General features: G+C 42.6%; 4 protein-coding genes and 1 long non-coding RNA gene across 12 annotated transcripts; 4 read left to right on the top strand and 1 right to left on the bottom strand.

The window, feature by feature from the left end:
• Positions 191–4,018, top strand: LOC8056917 (probable inactive histone-lysine N-methyltransferase SUVR2). The gene is made up of 8 exons (XM_002445610.2): positions 191–434; positions 541–979; positions 1,426–2,459; positions 2,782–3,071; positions 3,181–3,247; positions 3,328–3,378; positions 3,471–3,564; positions 3,654–4,018. Exons 1-8 carry the CDS (start codon positions 225–227, stop codon positions 3,686–3,688), a joined length of 2,220 nt encoding a protein of 739 aa, XP_002445655.1. The 5' UTR covers positions 191–224; the 3' UTR covers positions 3,689–4,018.
• Positions 4,243–5,320, top strand: LOC8056916 (protein PROTON GRADIENT REGULATION 5, chloroplastic). The gene is made up of 2 exons (XM_002445609.2): positions 4,243–4,825; positions 4,917–5,320. The coding sequence occupies exons 1-2, from the start codon at positions 4,544–4,546 to the stop codon at positions 5,019–5,021; spliced, it is 387 nt and encodes a 128-aa protein (XP_002445654.1). The 5' UTR covers positions 4,243–4,543; the 3' UTR covers positions 5,022–5,320.
• LOC110437067 (peroxisomal membrane protein PMP22) lies at positions 7,849–10,702 on the top strand. Its single transcript, XM_021465211.1, has 7 exons — positions 7,849–7,941; positions 8,131–8,430; positions 9,488–9,589; positions 9,724–9,799; positions 9,997–10,067; positions 10,148–10,233; positions 10,325–10,702. Exons 2-7 carry the CDS (start codon positions 8,260–8,262, stop codon positions 10,380–10,382), a joined length of 564 nt encoding a protein of 187 aa, XP_021320886.1. The 5' UTR covers positions 7,849–7,941; positions 8,131–8,259; the 3' UTR covers positions 10,383–10,702.
• Positions 11,184–14,891, bottom strand: LOC110437068. 6 transcript variants are annotated; one of them, XR_002455126.1, is made up of 6 exons: positions 14,377–14,891; positions 13,189–14,287; positions 12,562–12,622; positions 11,905–11,987; positions 11,741–11,800; positions 11,184–11,490 (listed from the first exon to the last, which is right to left on the bottom strand). It is a non-coding gene; the product is annotated as an uncharacterized LOC110437068 (long non-coding RNA). The 6 variants fall into 6 exon arrangements; XR_002455124.1 differs by having other exon boundaries at positions 13,189–13,316; positions 13,556–14,871; XR_002455127.1 differs by having other exon boundaries at positions 11,605–11,800; positions 13,189–14,887.
• On the top strand, positions 15,051–18,425 carry LOC110437066. Of its 3 annotated transcripts, none has more exons than XM_021465209.1 (11): positions 15,051–15,254; positions 15,362–15,445; positions 15,682–15,777; positions 15,869–15,944; positions 16,025–16,111; positions 16,233–16,318; positions 16,391–16,483; positions 16,799–16,933; positions 17,164–17,269; positions 17,632–17,828; positions 18,010–18,425. In XM_021465209.1, the coding sequence occupies exons 1-11, from the start codon at positions 15,189–15,191 to the stop codon at positions 18,076–18,078; spliced, it is 1,095 nt and encodes a 364-aa protein (XP_021320884.1). In that variant the 5' UTR covers positions 15,051–15,188; the 3' UTR covers positions 18,079–18,425. The 3 variants fall into 3 exon arrangements, with proteins under 3 accessions (XP_021320884.1, XP_021320885.1, XP_021320883.1); XM_021465210.1 differs by having other exon boundaries at positions 15,356–15,445; positions 16,031–16,111; XM_021465208.1 differs by having other exon boundaries at positions 15,052–15,254; positions 15,356–15,445.

The following is an 18,537-nucleotide window of genomic DNA, read 5'->3' as shown; positions in this document are numbered from 1 at the left end:
GTTCACACATTGGGGGATTGATGTATACTTTCGGCCATTCGCTCCTCCCTCGATGGCTAAAGTCACGCCACTATTTTCTCTTACTTGCTTGGGTTTTGCTTGCATCAGCTACTGCCCAGCAACTAGACTAGTTTATTTTGCCCAGCTGTGGCTGACCATTTTCTTGCCCATGGTGCCCGCTACAGGCTGCAGTCTGACTGGGAGCAACTGCCATCTACACCAACATGGGCGGCAAAAACATGGAAAGGGCTAGGAAGGCCTTGGACGCCATGAAGGAGCTCGGTATCTCTAGGAAGCAGGCCACCCCAGTACTCAAGGAACTCCTCGCCACCTTCGACAACAACTGGGAGCCCATTGAGGATGAGCACTACCGTGCCCTCGCAGATGCCATCTTCGCTAGGGAAGACAACAAACAAACCTCTCCCTCCCAACAGGTTATCATTCGCCCATCTACCTTGCTTGTCAACACTCAACAGTTTATACCTTCCTTTCTTCTCCATTAACTCCTTACTGTTGTACATTATTGATCTTTTGTATCAGGGCGCCCAAGCAGCCCATGTGGACTCGGAGCCAAATGGATCAACATGGGACAATCGACAACAATATTTTTCTGCTACTCATGATGACACGGGTGAAGATGATAATGAAACACCCCTGGTCAAGAGGCCCAGGATGGGCACGGCTAATTTCAGGTCAGAGCCGCAGCCATTTGAGCCTGGACCACAGCAATCCACTGTTTCAACCCAAGGTGCTCTGCCTGCTTCACCACAAGCCAGTCGTCGGCAAAGTAGGTCCTTGGCTGTAGTGCCGCACGCTGCTGGCCATGAATATCCTTTAGCCGTCGACGATGCTCTCATTGTGAAAGAACCCAAACCAGAACCACAAATTGATATATCAGAAGTCAGTGTTGGTGACCCTTTAACGGATCGAGATTTTCTGGCTGGTCCTGATGCCATACGGCTCGATGATGGATCTTCAGGTAAAGTTTGTCTTGCTGTCCTCAACATCATGTTTTCAATGTTCTACAACGACAAGTTGCGTCCATGCCTGTATTCGTCATTCTTTTAGCTTCAGCGGAATGTGCATTTCGTACATATGTTTGTGCTTCATTTATAAATCAACTGATTGCTACAGTAGGACCTCCCAAGCTGCACACTGTTACTTCTATGCAGAAGCTATATCCATGTTCGTATTTATCATTTTTTTAGTTTCAGTAGAATTGTGCATTTTATACATGTTTATGTGCTGTGTATAAATCAAACTGAAAGGTACATTAGACCTGTCCTATCGCATGCTGTAAATGTCATACACATGTTGTGTAAGAGCCATTTTGATCAATTCCCAAAGCACAAAAAATCCTATATTTTCTAAAAGTTCTATTTGGTGCAAAACTATGATAACTGAACATTGCAAAACAAACTTCAGGTTCTGGTGCAAGAGGCTGCATAGTCAACCAACCTCAAAGTCTTGGCAGGAGCCTGCAACCAGCCCCAGTGTGCGAGAATGGGGTACAGTCTACAGTTCAAAATACTCAGGAGACATCTTTTGTGGAAGTTGATGTTGCTTCTTCCACCAATGGTGAGGTGAAGATGTCATTGAAATGCAGCTTGGATTCTTCAAATTTCAGCATTAGTATGGAAGAGGTTTTCAAAATGGTGGAGGAAAAATGCCTTCACTCATACAAGGTGCTACCTCCAGATTTTTCTATTGGCAAACTGATGAGTGAGGTATGTCAATCTGTTGTGCAGTTGGGCACTGTGCATTCTGAGATTAATAGGGACAGTGGCAGCTTGCATAATGAAGCAGTTGCTCCTTTTGTGAAGCCAATCGCTTGTGAGGCTTCTGTGGGCATAAATGGTAATGTGGCTGGTGGATCATCGGTGCTTGAAACCTCAGAACCTTGTTTGCAAAATTCACTTGTTGCTTGGGATCCTGAGTTGGCTCATCGTAAGCAAAAGACAACCCATGATATTACTGATATATCCAAAGGGGGAGAACGGGTAAGAATACCTGTAGTAAATGAATTTGGCAGCGAGACCTGTCCTCCATCCTTTTATTATGTACCAAGAAATCTGATCTTCCAAAATGCTTATGTCAACTTCTCTATTGCTCGGATTGGTGATGAAGATTGTTGTGCTGATTGTTCTGGCAACTGTTTGTCTGCATCAGTTCCATGTGCTTGTTCAAGACTAACGGGGGGTGAGTTCCCATATACACCTGAGGGCCTGCTTAAGCCAGCATTCCTTGATGAATGCACCTCAGTTAATCATTTCCCAAAAGAGCATCATAGGTTCTACTGTACAGTTTGCCCTCTCGAAAGATCCAAGAATGAAGCTTCACCTGGTGCATGTAAAGGTCATCTTGTCAGAAAATTCATTAAAGAATGCTGGAGTAAATGTGGATGTGGTATGCAGTGTGGAAACCGTGTGATTCAGCGTGGTATAACATGCAAATTGCAGGTATGTTTAAGAGTTTTTCAATTTTCAATGCAATGTTCCTTTCTAAATGGTAGTCACCGAGAGCTTATTAATGTGCAATGTTTGCTGGCTCTGGTCTTCTCTAAACAATGGCCATTGCATTGAAGTGCATTCATTTATGTGCTGCTATATGCTTATCATGTGTATTGGTATTGCTTAGTTCTTCCCAAACACAACAATTTACCATGTGTCTTTGCTCCATTCTTGAAGTTAATCTAGTTGATGGTTCTTGTTTGTTCCCCCAACCCGGGTTTCAGTTCCATAAACAACTATTCCTTATATGTCGCATTATTACATGGTATAGGTGTTCTTTACACGCGAGGGTAAAGGCTGGGGAGTACGCACAGTGGAGGATCTCCCAAAAGGTGCCTTTGTTTGTGAATATGTTGGAGAGATACTAACAAGTGCTGAGTTGCATGAAAGAGCAATTGAAAATGCAAGAAATGGCAAGCATATGCATCAAGTACTCCTGGATGCTGGTTGGGGTTCAGGTGTATCGAGGGATGATGAGGGTTCAGGTGTATTGAGGGATGAAGAGGCTCTTAGCCTTGACGGTTCATTTTATGGGAACGTCGGGCGATTTATCAACCACCGGTATGTAGTTTACTTGTTCATTTTTTTGTTGTAAATATCTTGCCATAACTTTTGTATTTCATGTCTGCTGCCCACTATGTTTTTGGTAATAAACATATCCTATGACTAGATGCTACGATCCAAATTTAGTTCAGATCCCTGTTGAAATTGAGACGCCTGATCATCATTATTACCATGTAAGTGATCTGCTGATCTTAATAAGTTTGAAAAGAGAGAGTGCCTACATGCCCATGGTTTAATAATTGATGTTGCTCAGCTGGCATTTTTCACGAACAAGAAGGTGGAGGCATTTGAAGAACTGACATGGGTAAGTATCATGTTTTTTGTTTTTGGGCCCTCTGTTGGCATACATGCACGGTGCTGCTTTCACAAGATAAATGTTTTGAATTGTGATTTCAGGATTATGGCATTGATTTTGATGATGTGGAAGGGCCCAGTAAACCATTCCGATGCATGTGTGGAAGTAGATATTGCCGTGATCCGAACAATACAAGTATGTTGCCATTTTTCAGTGCTTAAAAGAAGCATTTTCTTTGGAAGTAAACGTGGAATCTTGTATTTATGATGGTTTGTTTTTGGCAGGGAGGATGGGTAGAGCAGCCTCAAAGCGGAAGTAGGCGGGGAGCGTGAACTTGGTTGGAGATGAGCACATCAACTTTTGGTGTGGGAGTATTTGATGTGCAGCATCATCACTTCAGCTAGTATTAGTGTAGATAGATTGGAATGAGGGCGGATGTTTTGGACCCTCGCCGGCTGAGCAGCACGAACGCCACCTAGTAACCTATGCCATATATTGGCATCTAAATTAGCCTGGGATTGAGTACGAGTAGGCGTAGAAAGAACGCATAATAATACTTAAATCATGTCCATGTCATCTTGTTACAGGGCATCGATTTCAATTACATGCCATTGCGTGGCATCATCTATGCCATGTTGGTTTCTATGCTTGTGCTGAATGGTTTTGCTGAAGCCACTTGGAGCCTTGGTTGCGTTTGCGCAATGGTTCTGCTGTAGCCTTGGTTGGTCCTCGGAGCCACTTGGCTGTGCAATGCTAGGATGACACGTGCTTAGGAGGTAGGGTCTGACGTGTCAGCAGGGCAGAGGCCGTTGGTTGCTGCCCAGAAACTCCTCATCTGCTGGATTCGGTTGCTGCGAGCGAGACCACCAGACATTTCAAAGCCTCTCTCGGCTGCGAATTGGAGATCGGTTTCTTGGCCGGAAAGAGCTGCCAGCCAGCCACAAGCGGTGTCGCCACTGCGCCCGGTGTGGTGTGGCTTCCTCCTCACCACAAGGCTCCCCTCCCCTTCCATCTCTTCTTCCACCCCTTCACCTCGGCGTCGGACCACCACCAGACCACTCCTCCAAGCTTCAGCTTCAGCTTCAGCTCCGTGCTTCTCTTTACTCTCCTACTACACGTCCGGTGCCGTTCGAGCGTGGTGGTAAGCTTAGACCAGCCATCGAGGGCAAAGGGCATGGCGGCGGCTGTGTCCTTCTCCCGGGTGCGAGCTCTCCCGACGTGGTCCAGCTCCGTGTCCGGCGACGACCACCACGCCTACTCCTCCGTGCTGGCGATGTCGGTGTCGGCGCGGCCCCGGTCCACCGGCGCGCGGCCGCTGCGGTCGCCGGCGCGGATGATGGGCAACGTGAACGAGGGCAAGGGGCTGTTCGCGCCGCTCGTGGTGGTGACGCGCAACATCGTCGGCCGCAAGCGCTTCAACCAGCTCAGGGGGAAGGCAATCGCGCTGCACTCGCAGGTCGGTCTGTCCGTCGGTCACGCTCTCTCTTGGGGTTCCTGCTGCTCCTGCTCTCCGTCAATTGTCATCTCATCTGCCCCACTCTTCACAGGTTATCAATGAGTTCTGCAAGGCCATCGGCGCCGACAACAAGCAGCGGCAGGGCCTCATCCGCCTCGCCAAGAAGAACGGAGAGAAGCTCGGATTCCTTGCCTGATCTATCTGATGGGCGCCCACGAATCCACGATGACGTTGATACGTATATGTAATGATATATATATAAGTATTCCATCATCGAGTAGTGACGGACAATGATACCTTCTTGCTTTGCTCGAAATCCTCTATTAAGTGGTAGCTAGTACATGTCATTGGTGTGATGATGCTTCAATTCAGCTTCTGATGCTTGGTTGTCGATCTTGCAGCTAGCTGCTTGCTTGCTTCATTCCTGCAGAAATCACTGTTACGTGTTGGACGTTGCATTCTCGCCAAATGGATGATGCACCGCATCTTTTTTTCTCTCCCGGAAACGTACTATGCATCTTATTGAGCAGATTCACTAGGCAACAACATTCAGAACCACTGTGATGATGCATCCTTCCTGTCAATAATGCATATAATATTTAGGACTTGTTTAGTTTACCCCAAAAACCAAGAACTTTTCAAGATTCTCCGTCATATCGAAGCATGAAGCATTAAATATAGATGAAAATAAAAACTAATTACACGGTTTGTTTGTAAATCGCGAGACGAATCTTTTAAGCCTAGTTACTCTATGATTGGACAATCTTTGTCAAAAACGAAATTGTTGCTACAGTGCCGTTTTTCTAAAATTTTTTGGAACTAAACAAGACCTTACATGCACGCATGTCTATGAAAACAAATCTTAGGAGGATTAATTCGATTGATGATCAATTATACAAATCTTAGCTCGCACATTGTCGTCACCTCTACCATCAGCCTGCTCGAGTTCGGGATGATGGTCTGGTTGAATATTCGTCCTCTCTTCTCCATCGCCCATTTCTGAATATCCGGGCTTTTGATTCTGTGATGACGACAACAAAGCTGCAGGAGGAGGCATTCTAGACGAAGTTGTCTTCATCGTCGTCGTCCATGCTATGAACTCATCGTTGGACTTGGCACTTGGCAGCCCCTCTCGTCCTCGTCCTCTTGGTTACTTCTTCATCATTGCTGTTCCATGCCATTCTGTTGAAAATTAATCTTAGTCTTAATTTAACCTATACATGATCACTAACTCTACTCAATGTGGAAATTAAATCTTAGGTATTTACGAGATCTAAGTAATAACCTGGACACCTTTATAGCCTATAGTCATGTAGGTGATGTAGGTCTTTAGTCTTCACTAAATTGGTGCTTAATCCTCCAGTGTCTGTGGGTGTCTGGGTAATTCATTCTGATCAAGCACTTTGGGTCTAGGGTCGATTCCGAAAAAGACTTAGAACTTTCACCAATCATGCTAGGGAACTTTGGGTCTGGGTGATTCGTTCTGAGCAAGCACTTTGTTCAACACACAAGTCTGTTCCTTTCTAGCCATTGCATGTTGTACATCAATTGTCAAATAAATAGTAACAATAATGAATCAATGTAAGAGAAACTACTTACATTGGTTAAAGTTGACATCTTCAGTATGTAAACCGCTAATTGTCTCTCCTAACATCTTCATATATTGGCAAACAAAGCATCCACATGAATATAAATATTGGAGGGAGAGGGTTAAACAGTCACAAAACCTTTCAATCAAAAGACTTCTATCGAGCAATTAAAGCACAAAAAAGTCCCTTTGCAGAGAAATTCATATTTCATTTCAACTGAATTTGCTCCTACAAAAATATTGGCATGGGCAACCACCATTTCCATAAATAGCCTCCATGTAACACTACTTTAATTTAATAGACCATAAAGGAAATCACATGATCAGAGGCATCACTTATTCCCTGATGTGCTACACGACCCTATCACTCAAACCTCTCAAGCTTTAAGGCATAACACTCACAGGATGTGTTATAGTGCCTATCCTAGCTTCGGATGTGATCTTGAATGTCTTGAGAGGATAGATGTGTAGATCAAGTGTAAAAACACTTGTTCTAACTTGTGACAGCCTTGGGGCAATCCAACACACTCAAACAAGTGAGGGAACTCCATATTTATAACCCCATCCACCTCAACTACCATTTCGCTGTCCACCGTATCATTTGACAAGATATTTGATTGTTGGTCTTGATCATTGCGATGGTTTTGGTCTTCATCAGAGATCCATCGGATTGCCATGCTACATCGTATCTTCTAATGACCTTGATCTTTTAGGTCTTCAACTATTCTAACTCTCCGATGTGTACTGAATGATTCATCGGGCGATTTTATTCTTCACCGTACCATGTAGTGGACACAGTTTTCCTAATCATTTTACAAGACTCCACCGTATGATCCGATGTGCCTAAGGCTGTGATCAAGAGCATATTCGTCGAGGAAACTTTTGTCGTTTCTTCTCCGTTTCAATTCAGATCTAGATCAAACTTGAACCTTGCATCCCTAGGACCTATGGTAACATGTCTAATACATTTTAGCACAAATGTTAGTCCTAAATTTTTGTTTCCGTCTAAATCACCAAAACTAAAAAGTATGATCATAGGCTCATGATTCTTACACCATGATATACTGGCGGTTGACTTGTTATGTTATGGACTTATGGTTTTGCACACTTATACTTTATTATCTTATGAACCTTATGGTATGAGTTAAAATCATTTATTTGTTGGTAGTTGTTATCATGCCAGGTTGTTAGGTTAGTGTGAAGTATGATGTTTTGTTTGTTCCGTGTGTTAACGTTCATGTTGTCTTTTTTATCAGATCATTGTTTCGATAAGTTTCTGTTCGAACTGATCTATTTTCGATTCTCATTTTTATAAAATTCTTCATCATGACGTGGCCCATCGCATTGCTAAACGAATTTATCGAAGAGTAACAAAGGAAATTTTTATCCTTAGAAAAATCGGGTGAAGAATCGGTCACACACACACCCCAAAAAAAAGTCTAAGTCGAAAAGATTATTTGACCAAAACTCCCCTCGGCTGCTGCAGCCTGCAGAGGAATTGAGGAAGAAGAGCGCTGGTGATCCATTGGTAAGTGCTCACCTACTATGATGCTCTGCTCTGGCAATTCAATGGTAATTAGTACTCACCTACTACGGCGCTATACTAGTCCTCCACCCAACAAAAATGTTCTTATTAAATGTGCTGTCAAGTGTCAACAGCAGCACTTGCCTGTCAGAATCAGTGACAAAAATGTGCTTCTCTCACTGATTTACGCAGAAGCATCCCCCACTATTTCTCCACGATCTGTTCCTTTTCTCGGCTTCTCTTCTCCAGTTGACTTGCTCCATCGCCTCTCCACGACTAGAGGAGGAGGGAGGAGGGGAGCTCTGATCGAATTCATCCAAGATGTCTGAGGTGGTGGCGATGGCGGGGCAAGCCTACATGAGGCAGCTGCAGGCGCACCCGCTGCGCACCAAGGCCATCACCTCCGGCGTCCTGGCCGGCTGCAGCGACGCCGTCGCCCAGAAGATCTCCGGCGTCCCCAAGCTCCAACTCAGGAGGCTCCTCCTCATCGCGGTACGCTACTATTTTTAACTTTCCTTTCCTTTGCGTCTCATTTCAGGGCGGCTTAGGCGTTCTTGGCTTTAATTGATTTGAGTAACTGCTTATCGCCTGCCCGAAATCTAGATCGGCCAGTGTTATCACTCGATTCAGTAGTTTTCGTCTGGATTTAGTTTATCACATCAGGTCAATCGTTAGCTTAGGCCTTGTTTAGTTACATGTGAAATCCAAAAACTTTTGCAAAACAAATCTTGCGGCATGGAGCATTAAATATAAATAAAAAATAACTAATTGCACAGAGCCTAGTTAGTCTATGGTTGGATAATAATTACCAAATACAAACGAAAGTGCTATATTACCCCAAAACTTTTTACTCAGAGAACTAAAAAAAGGCTCTACAAGGTTTGTTGCTTGGATCATGCTGTATGTAGTTAGTAGAATTATGCCTAGCTGATGAACATCACGGTCAGAGTGTCTCCTCAAGAAAAATGTGTTTTTTTGCCTTTACTTTGTTCCGGCCGAACCCACACGATTGATGTAGGCCTGCTAGTGGGTTGGAAATTAACATGATTGGTTATTGGTGTACACTACAAACCAAAAAATAAGTACAATATGTGAAATATATAGGCTGATAGCAACTTCTACCAAATACATCCACGGATCACCATCAACTAGACTGCCATTTTCACTCACTGACAGACCTTGCTCGACATCAGAGAATCAAGCTTAGCCGTGATCTGCTAGTCTGTTGCTCAGGGACACACATAAATTTAGTATTCCCTGTCCTCGCCCCCGACCCCGCCCCAACCCCCTCTATGTTAGTTGTTAGGTCATGTATATCTTTCTTGTGTAAATGAAACTGTCATATTGTCCAAGTATGTGAGAATACGATATCATTATCTATGCACAAAAATAACCTGATGGTAAGTTGGACAGCTTTCTGACCACTAGTTCAATCAACTGGACCAAGTGCCAATGTCATAGTTTACGTATCAACAATTCTGTTTGAATAGCATCTGCCACAATTCTGATTTAGTGGTTGTTATTTTCATTTTTTGGCAATGTCAAACAGCTATATGGATTTGCATACGCTGGACCCTTTGGACATTTCCTCCACAAGCTCATGGATAAGTTTTTCAAGGGAAAGAAAGGAAAAGAAACTACAGCCAAGAAGGTATGTAACTGTCTTTGCGGATGAACATTGAAATTTTCTCAAATGCAACTTCCTATACCTTTTTATTCCAAGGTCCTAACCTGAAGGACCATCATGATTAAGGTACGGCTTTTTTGCTCATTTGTCATGTGTAGGTCTTAGTAGAGCAGCTGACCGCGTCTCCATGGAACAACATGATGTTTATGATGTATTTTGGTCTCGTGGTTGAAGGTATATATATAATTTCCACTGGGAAGTTCATTGTGTATCCCAATAAAATAAGTTTCTGTCAATTATTCAAATTTCCTTACTATTTCAAAACCGGATCCAGACAGACAACTGCACATTGTGTCAGACAATATACAAACACCTGAACATGTTTTCTGTTGTGAGAAATAATCAGTATTTGCAATTTTCATGAATTCTAGGGAGACCATTTGGACAAGTAAAGAACAAGGTGAAGAAGGATTATGCATCTGTCCAACTGACAGCTTGGAGGGTATGCTGTTCTCGGTTTTGAAATTGATGCTTCAATGCATGTTTTGTTCTCTAAGTGAGTTTGGGGGTTATTACTTGCAGTTCTGGCCAATTGTAAGTTGGATCAACTATGAGTACATGCCACTCCAGCTCCGAGTTCTTTTCCACAGCTTCGTCGCATCCTGCTGGTAATGCCTACTATCACAGGGAAGTATTTTCGTCATGCCGTTTGGCTTTGTCAGAATGGTGCTTGACTTTTGTTTGAAATTACTATCACAGGGCTGTGTTTTTGAACCTCAAGGCAGCAAGATCAATCGCAAATACTAAGAAGGCATAGAGGCAGCTATCTATACTAGGAGCGGATGTCATGATCTGAGTTGAAAACCCATGTATATTCTAGGCTTCCGTTGTAACACCTGAATTCTTTTCCAGCAGGAGAGGAACAGAGTTGAATTGTTTGCCATGAGAAGTTTGCTCCTTTTCATTTCGAAAGCTGTCGTTCTCTCTTCATTTCGAAAATTGTTGCTTGCTCGTCCGTCGATGTCTTCATCACATGTACTTCCAGTAAAACTTAGTTTTTGCAGAAAGAACATGCACTCTCTAATTTGTATCTAAAGCATATATGTTCCTCACATCGAATAACTGGATTGCATTCAACCGGATTCATATACCAAGGGAGGTACATGTACTTCATTTATGATCGTTAAATATATAAGTCGACGTGGATTTATGGGAATTGGAAGTTGAGTAATAAGAATACAATTCTTGTATTTCAAGAAACCAAGTGCTTTCAAGTTTAATCAAATTTATCCAAAAAATATTAATATTTATGATATAAATTAGTATTATTAGATTAATTATGAGGTATGCTTTTCTAATATAAACTGATTTGAAGATAATTGTTAATACTATTTACATAAACTTAGTTGTGTTCTTTTGTTTTTTTTTTCTTTTTCTAGAATAGAGGAAGTTGCGTTCTTTTGTGGATGAAGAGATTACCACAGTCCTCTTTCAACATTGTTAAAAAAAAAACTAGTGAAATGCGCGCGCCATCGCGCGCCTGTGCATGTGAAATTCTGTAGATTTTGCACTGACCTTTCAAAGTTTGTCATATATATCATAAGTCATAGAAAGAATATAGTATAAACTGACCGTTCAAAGTTTGTCATATATATCATAAGGCATAGAAAGAATGTAGTATAAACTCACATGGCTATGGAGTTCACAAGAAAACGCTAGAGAAATATGCAGCATGGTGAAGCGCGGCTGCACCATCTAAAAGTTGAGTTTAAGAGAACATATATAAAGTTCACAGGTACATATGTTCATGCATGATGGTTGCTGACATTTTATTCTGTACATGTTGCACTACATATGGTGGCTGAACATTTTGACCTGAAGTACCGAGAGGATCTGACAGAGCTTGAAGTAAAACAGGAACTATTCTGTGCACAAGAAGAAAAAAAATATTAGATGGATTTCTAAAGCAAGAATACAATGACATTTGTTGTATTTATTCTTTAGGCTTGCATGTATTCCACTTGAGTTCAAAGAACAACCTCTGTATGTAGTTGTATTGAAAACTCAAACAAACAGGAGAACCAAAAGCACTCGCGGACAACCAAAAGTGTTTGACAATGTAATCTTTGGAAATAGGGCATGTGCTCGGAACCAACATTAGATTTGTATACTCACAAACTGCAGAAGTTTGTTGATTTCAGCGACACTGGCTGACAAGATCTGTGCTAACTTCATCTTCAATAGGCCATGGCCAAACAATTTTAAGAGGTCAGTCAACGACATCAATTAAAGAACAATACGATGGCGAGAATAAATTTGAGAAGATAATTCTTTCATACCCGTTCGATCAGATGGATTTAAACCATACACCATATCATTCCGTAGGCTCATCACATTTTGGATCTGCTTAAAATCTCCTAAACTGCAACGGAAGGGAAACTCTGCTGAAATCACGAGACAGGTTCATTGACTGAGAAAGACCAAATTAGTAAGGAAAACGGCATAACCAACATCCTGCATATATTCTGAAAGCAACTTGGAAAAGTGATATTGCCTAAAATTCTAACATGGATGATAGGTTATTAGAGGTGGTGACAAAACAAGAAAGGAATAGATCACAAATAAATGAAAATGGGTCTTTGTATAGAAAAAACTATGGCTACTCTAAATTTCTAATAATCATAGATTGGCTGAACAAAAACAAAAATCCATACTTCCCATCACAAAGGACCCTGAAAAATTACTCAAAAAAGAAAAGGTGTGTTCTAATAACGACAAACACATAGGAGAAAATACTGTAACATGGGTAACAAGGAAATGTTCTGAGTGGTTGTTTTGTTTGCCAAATTTTCCAAGTGCTGCAACCATATAATCTATGTAAAGATAATAGGTAAAGACATGTACAGGAAAATGCCAGTTTCAGCATTTCTGTGTTATTTGACCAATGCGCTAAGGAAGTGATATAAATAACTCAGGCAATAAATAAGTAATCTGACCTCAGCACACACAGGACCAGCAACTGTGCAATGCCCACAAACTCATCGATCCTTTGCATAACTGAAAATGGAAGAAACAACATCAATCACATTAAGCAAACCTGCCCAGAGCAAACTTTAAGATGCAACTGCTGAACTGTTGAACCATCATTGGTAACTGTAAATATGATTGCCTGCTAAGATGTCTGAGAAAATGATCTTGGCACAGACCTCAATCCTACCGATAGCCAAATCCCACATTACAAATGGCTTCTCTCACATTCATAGATGAGATGGCAGAAAACTTCTATGACCATAAAAAATCTAATATGCATTACTTTGATTCAAAAGATACCAATTAGTAGCATGGTTGTACACAAATCATCCTATCCACCTTGTAAGCTACTCTCTCCGCTACAAATTGTAAGATGTTTTGGCTTTTCAATTGACTAAGATTGTTATCTATCTCTAAAGCTAATTTCATGTGCCGCAAAAATATTGAATGGCAATATTTGAAATAGTTAATTAATTCTTATGACATGTAAATTTCCAGGCAATGTCTTTTCTTCAGTAATATTCTTTGTCAAGGATGAAAAGACAATCTGAACAACTGATAATATAGAAAATGGCTGCTTTAAGTCTACCTACCATTGATCAATGGCAACTAATTTGAGCTCTACAGCCATTTCCCACCATGAATGAGTCATTTATTGGTCGATTGTCCTGAGCATTTCGGATCAAGTTGTAGACAAATAAAAGGGAGTACGTGGCATTCTCTGGAGGGGAAAAATCAATTAGACCATTGGAATATTTATTAAAAAAATTACGAATCCAAAATGAATTTCAAGAAGTAATAGTAATCACCACCATAGACCATATAGTTCATGGCCTCCGCCATTTGTTCTATAATGCAATGCTAAATTCAAAAGAATTAAAATAACCACACCAGATATAATTACTCTATACACGTGAAGAGAAAAAAAATACAGAATGATAGAGTGACGGCCCTACTCACCTCTCATGGAAGATGCGTCATGTGACTGATGAGCCGCGGTAGATCCAGCATTAGCATGGCTACCCCAGCTCACCCTGGGCGTTCGGTTATAACCGCAAATTCGGTTCGGTTACAAATATTTCGGTTTCCAACAAATAAGCACCGATCGGTTATTCAAAAAAAAATGAAAACCGCAGAATTTCGGTTCGGTTTGTAAATTCGGTTTTCGGTTTTTAACCGCAATAACCGAATATAATGGCATCAGCATATTTAAACAACAGCAGATTGCAAGCAACAGCATATTAAAACAATATGTTAACATAAAAATTTAAAAGTAGTGCATCTCAGTATCTCACATTCTCATAGTACACAAATCAACAAGGCAGCAAACATAGTTTCAAAAGTTCTTCATTATTGAAACAGTAAATAACCCGCGATAAAGAAGTGAAAGAGGGTATTTCGGTTTATTCGGTTATTCGGTTCGGTTTCAGTATAAAACCGAAGCCGAGACCGAACACCGAATACCACAAAAACCATAACCGAACCCGCAACCGAAAACCGAATAAACCGCAATTTCGGTTCGGTTCGGTTCGGTTTTCGGTTTACAGGTAAAAAGTGCCTAGGGTGAACCCCAGCTGTCGAAGGAGGGGCGCCGTGCGCCTGAGCCACATCCTCCACCGCAACAAGCAGAGCAGCCATGTTGGCAACGCAACAAAGTGGAGGTAGGGGAGGCAGCTGATGCGGACAATCCATCTGAATACAAATCGCCATCCACAGCCAAGGGGGAGCGAGTCAAAGGTAGGGGAGAATGGGAGAAATAAGAAGAGAAGGGAGGAACCGACCCGAGCTGAGCCGCCGCCGCCGTCAGCGAGAAAGAGGCCATGCATAGCCGGGGTCGGCCGCGCCACGCGCTTGCGCCGCCAGGTGTGGCTCGCGACGCCGCCGGGGCCATCGAGAACAGGAAGCTAGGGTTTCATCAAGAACACGCAAACTGACGGGAGGAGGCAACGACGGGGGAAGGCGTGCCTGCGGCCACCGTCAGGTCCCAAACACGCCACTCCATAGCCTGCGACGGCCACCGCCGGGGCTGGGGGAGGAGGGCGGCGGTGGTGCAGGGAGAGGCGAACCGCGAACGGGAGAGGAGACGCGTCGGGGTCAGGGTTTTTTTGGTGTGTGGAAGGATCATGAAGGAGAATCTGGAGCCGCCGTATATATTTGGTGGGATGACTCCAGAGCAGAAGCCGTACAACACTGAGAGAAGCAGAGAGAAAGCCGATGGAAGCGAAGGAGGAGCCGCAGAAGCTGCTTCCGGCGAAATCTGCTTCGATCAATCTGGAGCGTTCACTGAAAGATCCGATGGCCAGCGGTTTTTTTGGACACGTGGCCCCTGCTTCTCGGCCTGGAAGCTGGCGGCTCATTTAGAAGAGAAAAACCTCTTTCAACATACTGGACTGGGCCTTCCAAGGCGTGGCCCGTTCTACAAGTATAACATAACAAGAAGTAAAAGGCCCAGCAAAGCACGCTCGTGGTGGTGGCGTCGTCGTGTCTCCCCGATCCCCTCTCGTCTCCTCCCCTCGTCGTCTCATCAATTCAAGATCCAATCTTTGCTGCTGCCACTCGGCGATCCGATCGTTCTCGAGCAAGGTCGGTGGCCATGGCTCGCTGCCGCCGCCACCTCCTCCTCCTTGCTCTCTTTCTCGCCTTGGCTGCTGCTGCTCCGGTAAGATCTTACTTTCTTCTTCCTCTTTCCCTTCCGATGTGTCTCCACCTGCCGCTGACGGTGGTGCTCATCTCCTGTCCTGTCGTGTCGCGTGGTGGTAGGGGCAGGCGCAGAGTCATGGCGAAGCCTCCGCCGTCTTCATCGACGCCGCGTCGCACCGCTACCTGCGGGACCAGCAAGCCGACGGCCAGGTTTCGTACCGAATTTCCCCATCCAAGCTCTCTTTATTAGGAGGAAAAAGAGAGGAACCAACGAATCTTCTTAGATCTGTTTTGACATTGAGCGTCATAGCTAGCTAGATTAGTTACTTATGTAAGCACTAGTTACCATTGGGTATTGTAGTCTGACATACACAACTACAGAACTCCCGTTATGTGATCGTCATACTTTGCTGGCTAATATACATGGCATCATCGTGTTACTGCAGGACGCTTCAATGTCGTTAAATGAAGTTTCTGCGGCTGTTTCTGTCTTGCTTGGTTTTGCAGCGCCAACCTCCCTACCAGCGATTTCATCGTCGAAGGTTATTTAAACTGAATCCTGGAACCAGCTGACCTCTACATGCATCCCCCTACACTGCCAGAATGCCTCAGTCTTTGTTTTGTGATTTTCAGTTGAACAAAGTGCTTCTTCCCAATCCATTTGATAGACCGCGTGCTGTTTTCCTTATGCAAATTGCTGGGACCGATGGTAATGCTTTGTATCAGTATTTGTGAATTTCTGTGCATTCTAATCTAGCAACTGAATCCCCCCTCCTGCTTGTGTGTCAGCCTCAGCCCCTAGCTTCGTATCTGAAGGCAGCAACATTTTCAAGACCAGGATTGAAGGTGCAAACAGCGCTGATACAGGGCTTTCAGGTTTAACTGATGCTTCTTATTGTGGATTTGTACATCTCTCTCTGCTTCTGAACCTGGATGCCCCACATATGGGTTCTTGTTGTTGTTGACATATTCTTTTTATCCATTATTTACTTTTCAGATACAGATGATTTAATTGTCATTCATTCAGATGAATCTCTAGATCTTTCTCGATCAGATTATCTTGATAATGAACTTTCCAGCTTGGTAAGTAAGAGAAATATAGTACGGTGCATAACCTTTCTATGTACAAATTGTAATCCATTAATTATTTTTCAGGCAAACTGGTTGGAGGGATCTTATCAGAAGTCTAGCAGCAAACTAGTCATTCCCTTGGAGAGTGGAAACAGTCTCACTTTGCTACTTGATAAGGTCAGCACTCCATCTATTGCACACAAAAATGCTTCCTACCTACCTTGCTGAACCGCATAACTGAATTTGTTTCCTCAAGCATAATTCACACATGTGCAGCTAGCATGCTGCCCCCCTCCACCTCTGGATTGCATTTTTTTCTATTACAGTAATACCATAATTTATTACCATGAAACAATATATAGCAGTATGTATATGTGTAACTGAATATCTTACTGCATTTTATGTTATATTATTACTTTTTGAAAAGTACCATGCTTGCATTCTTTTTTTACATCTCAAGTCCTGGCTTCATTGCAATGCATTTATTTACAGGAAGCAGACATGGAATTTGTGTCCAGCTTGGCTTCCCTTCTTAAGACTATCGAGAGGGCGATCCAGGTTCACGAAGATTTCTCAGGTGTCATGAACCCCGCAGAGCTACTAGAATGCCACTTCACAGGAATAAAGGTAATTGTACAACAAAATAGTTATTACTTTGTAATTTAAAATTAAAACTGGGTGACTGATTTCTATATATGAGTACCAAACGCTAATCTGAAGCCTTGGCACTGTCCATGTTTACTCCGACCTCTGATCTAATTCCTTGTGTCCTTGATGTAAATATGTGTCTCTAGTCTGTAATATGATTTCTTTATGTTAGTATTGATATGCACTCACCAATTTGATGGATTTTGTAGGCTCTGGAGAATGAATATGGTTCCACTGAAATTGTTAAGCAGGCAACTGAAGTAGTTCAGAGAGCTGTCACCAAATCATTCCAGTCCCTACATGAAGCATACAAAGGTATTACCAATTCCATTAAATATGACATCAAACATAAGCTTTTGCTCTCTTGACTCTTCTGTACTACTCATAGTCAACCCTTTTCTTTGTGCATCTGTAGCTTCTGTTCTGTTCTCTATTCTATTGAATGAATTAAGAACTATAGCATTCGATGGTTTTAAAATTGTTGTTGCTTCATACATATCTTGGGTCTTGTTTGGAATTGTAGAGGAGGGATGTGAACCTCCTACAGAGAATCCATCTCTAATGAAGTTGGATTCCCTTATTTCAAACATTGCAGTTACCTTTTGCAAATTAATGCACCTTTTATACCTTTAGTATACGCTGATGACAATCTGTTTTTGGCTGTGACAACTAAATAGGGAAAATTGTTGGGCTGGTAATATCCACAAAGGAGGCTTCATCATCCTTAGGATCCATAATTGACGCACCTTCTTCACTGCACATTTCAAGACGACTAGAAGAAGCAAGCAAGACTAAAGAAGCCTCTGTGGCACTTGTTCGAAAGAGTTTGGCATGGATTACAGGGATCATCCTGCTTGTTTCAACTCTCATAGGGGTGAGCATAACAACTCCTCACATACCCTCCTGCATTAAACTTGAGACACACTTCAACAATTGTTTAACGAAAATTCTAGATAGATGCAGGAGATGGAAACATGCCACTTACCAGGGACACATGTTTAACAATTGTTTGTCTTTGGCTGCCCAAACCCTAAAGTGTTGTGCTATCTGTGCAGGTTTGCTTGCTTATGAACATGCCACTTACCAGGGACACCCTCTTGTACTCGAACGTCAAGATTGATTAGTACTCGAACGTCAAGATTGATTAGTTTGAAGGGTGTTCGCGGAGGCCACAGTTGGGGTTCAACTTTGGCCTGTGTAGTTATGGGATGGATTTCGGACGGTAGAGATGTATTCTTATGCTGTTTACAAAACCGGTGTACAATGGGATACTAGGTGCTACGTGCTTTTTTTGAATCTGTGCTGCGCTGCTGCCTGTATGGGTTGTTTTGTTGTTGGGTTCCGGTAAATAATCCAGAGTGGAACAAACGATTAATTGTTGCAGAATGCTACTGCCTTTTCCGAATAAATCTGTGACGATTGTAATCGAATTTTCAACTTGAATAATAGTGTAGATGCTATGTTTGTCGCTGTCGGCTCGTTGCATCTAGAGCTGGACGCTTGCTCAGACTCGGCTCGTTTATTTTTCTCAACTATTGTTCAAGTTAAATTTGTCTCCTTCAATCGAAAAATTGAATATGTAG

Source organism: Sorghum bicolor, chromosome 7 (genome assembly GCF_000003195.3).
Source record: "Sorghum bicolor cultivar BTx623 chromosome 7, Sorghum_bicolor_NCBIv3, whole genome shotgun sequence".
In the NCBI taxonomy this organism is placed as follows: domain Eukaryota; kingdom Viridiplantae; phylum Streptophyta; class Magnoliopsida; order Poales; family Poaceae; genus Sorghum; species Sorghum bicolor.
The sequence above is the reverse complement of the archived record's forward strand: the minus strand, read 5'-3'. Positions and strand labels throughout refer to the sequence as shown.

Bases quoted from the DNA above. Each gene is read 5' to 3' on its own strand.
- LOC8056917 (XM_002445610.2), top strand. From the start codon at position 225: ATGGGCGGCAAAAACATGGAAAGGGCTAGGAAGGCCTTGGACGCCATG. The intron at 2,460-2,781 runs GTATGTTTAAGA...TACATGGTATAG, and splicing joins GTATAACATGCAAATTGCAG to GTGTTCTTTACACGCGAGGG. The intron at 3,379-3,470 runs GTAAGTATCATG...TTGTGATTTCAG, and splicing joins CATTTGAAGAACTGACATGG to GATTATGGCATTGATTTTGA.
- LOC8056916 (XM_002445609.2), top strand. From the start codon at position 4,544: ATGGCGGCGGCTGTGTCCTTCTCCCGGGTGCGAGCTCTCCCGACGTGG. The intron at 4,826-4,916 runs GTCGGTCTGTCC...CACTCTTCACAG, and splicing joins CAATCGCGCTGCACTCGCAG to GTTATCAATGAGTTCTGCAA.
- LOC110437067 (XM_021465211.1), top strand. From the start codon at position 8,260: ATGTCTGAGGTGGTGGCGATGGCGGGGCAAGCCTACATGAGGCAGCTG. The intron at 9,590-9,723 runs GTATGTAACTGT...TGTCATGTGTAG, and splicing joins AAGAAACTACAGCCAAGAAG to GTCTTAGTAGAGCAGCTGAC. The intron at 10,234-10,324 runs GTAATGCCTACT...TTACTATCACAG, and splicing joins AGCTTCGTCGCATCCTGCTG to GGCTGTGTTTTTGAACCTCA.
- LOC110437066 (XM_021465208.1), top strand. From the start codon at position 15,189: ATGGCTCGCTGCCGCCGCCACCTCCTCCTCCTTGCTCTCTTTCTCGCC. The intron at 15,255-15,355 runs GTAAGATCTTAC...GCGTGGTGGTAG, and splicing joins CCTTGGCTGCTGCTGCTCCG to GGGCAGGCGCAGAGTCATGG. The intron at 15,778-15,868 runs GTTATTTAAACT...TGTGATTTTCAG, and splicing joins CAGCGATTTCATCGTCGAAG to TTGAACAAAGTGCTTCTTCC.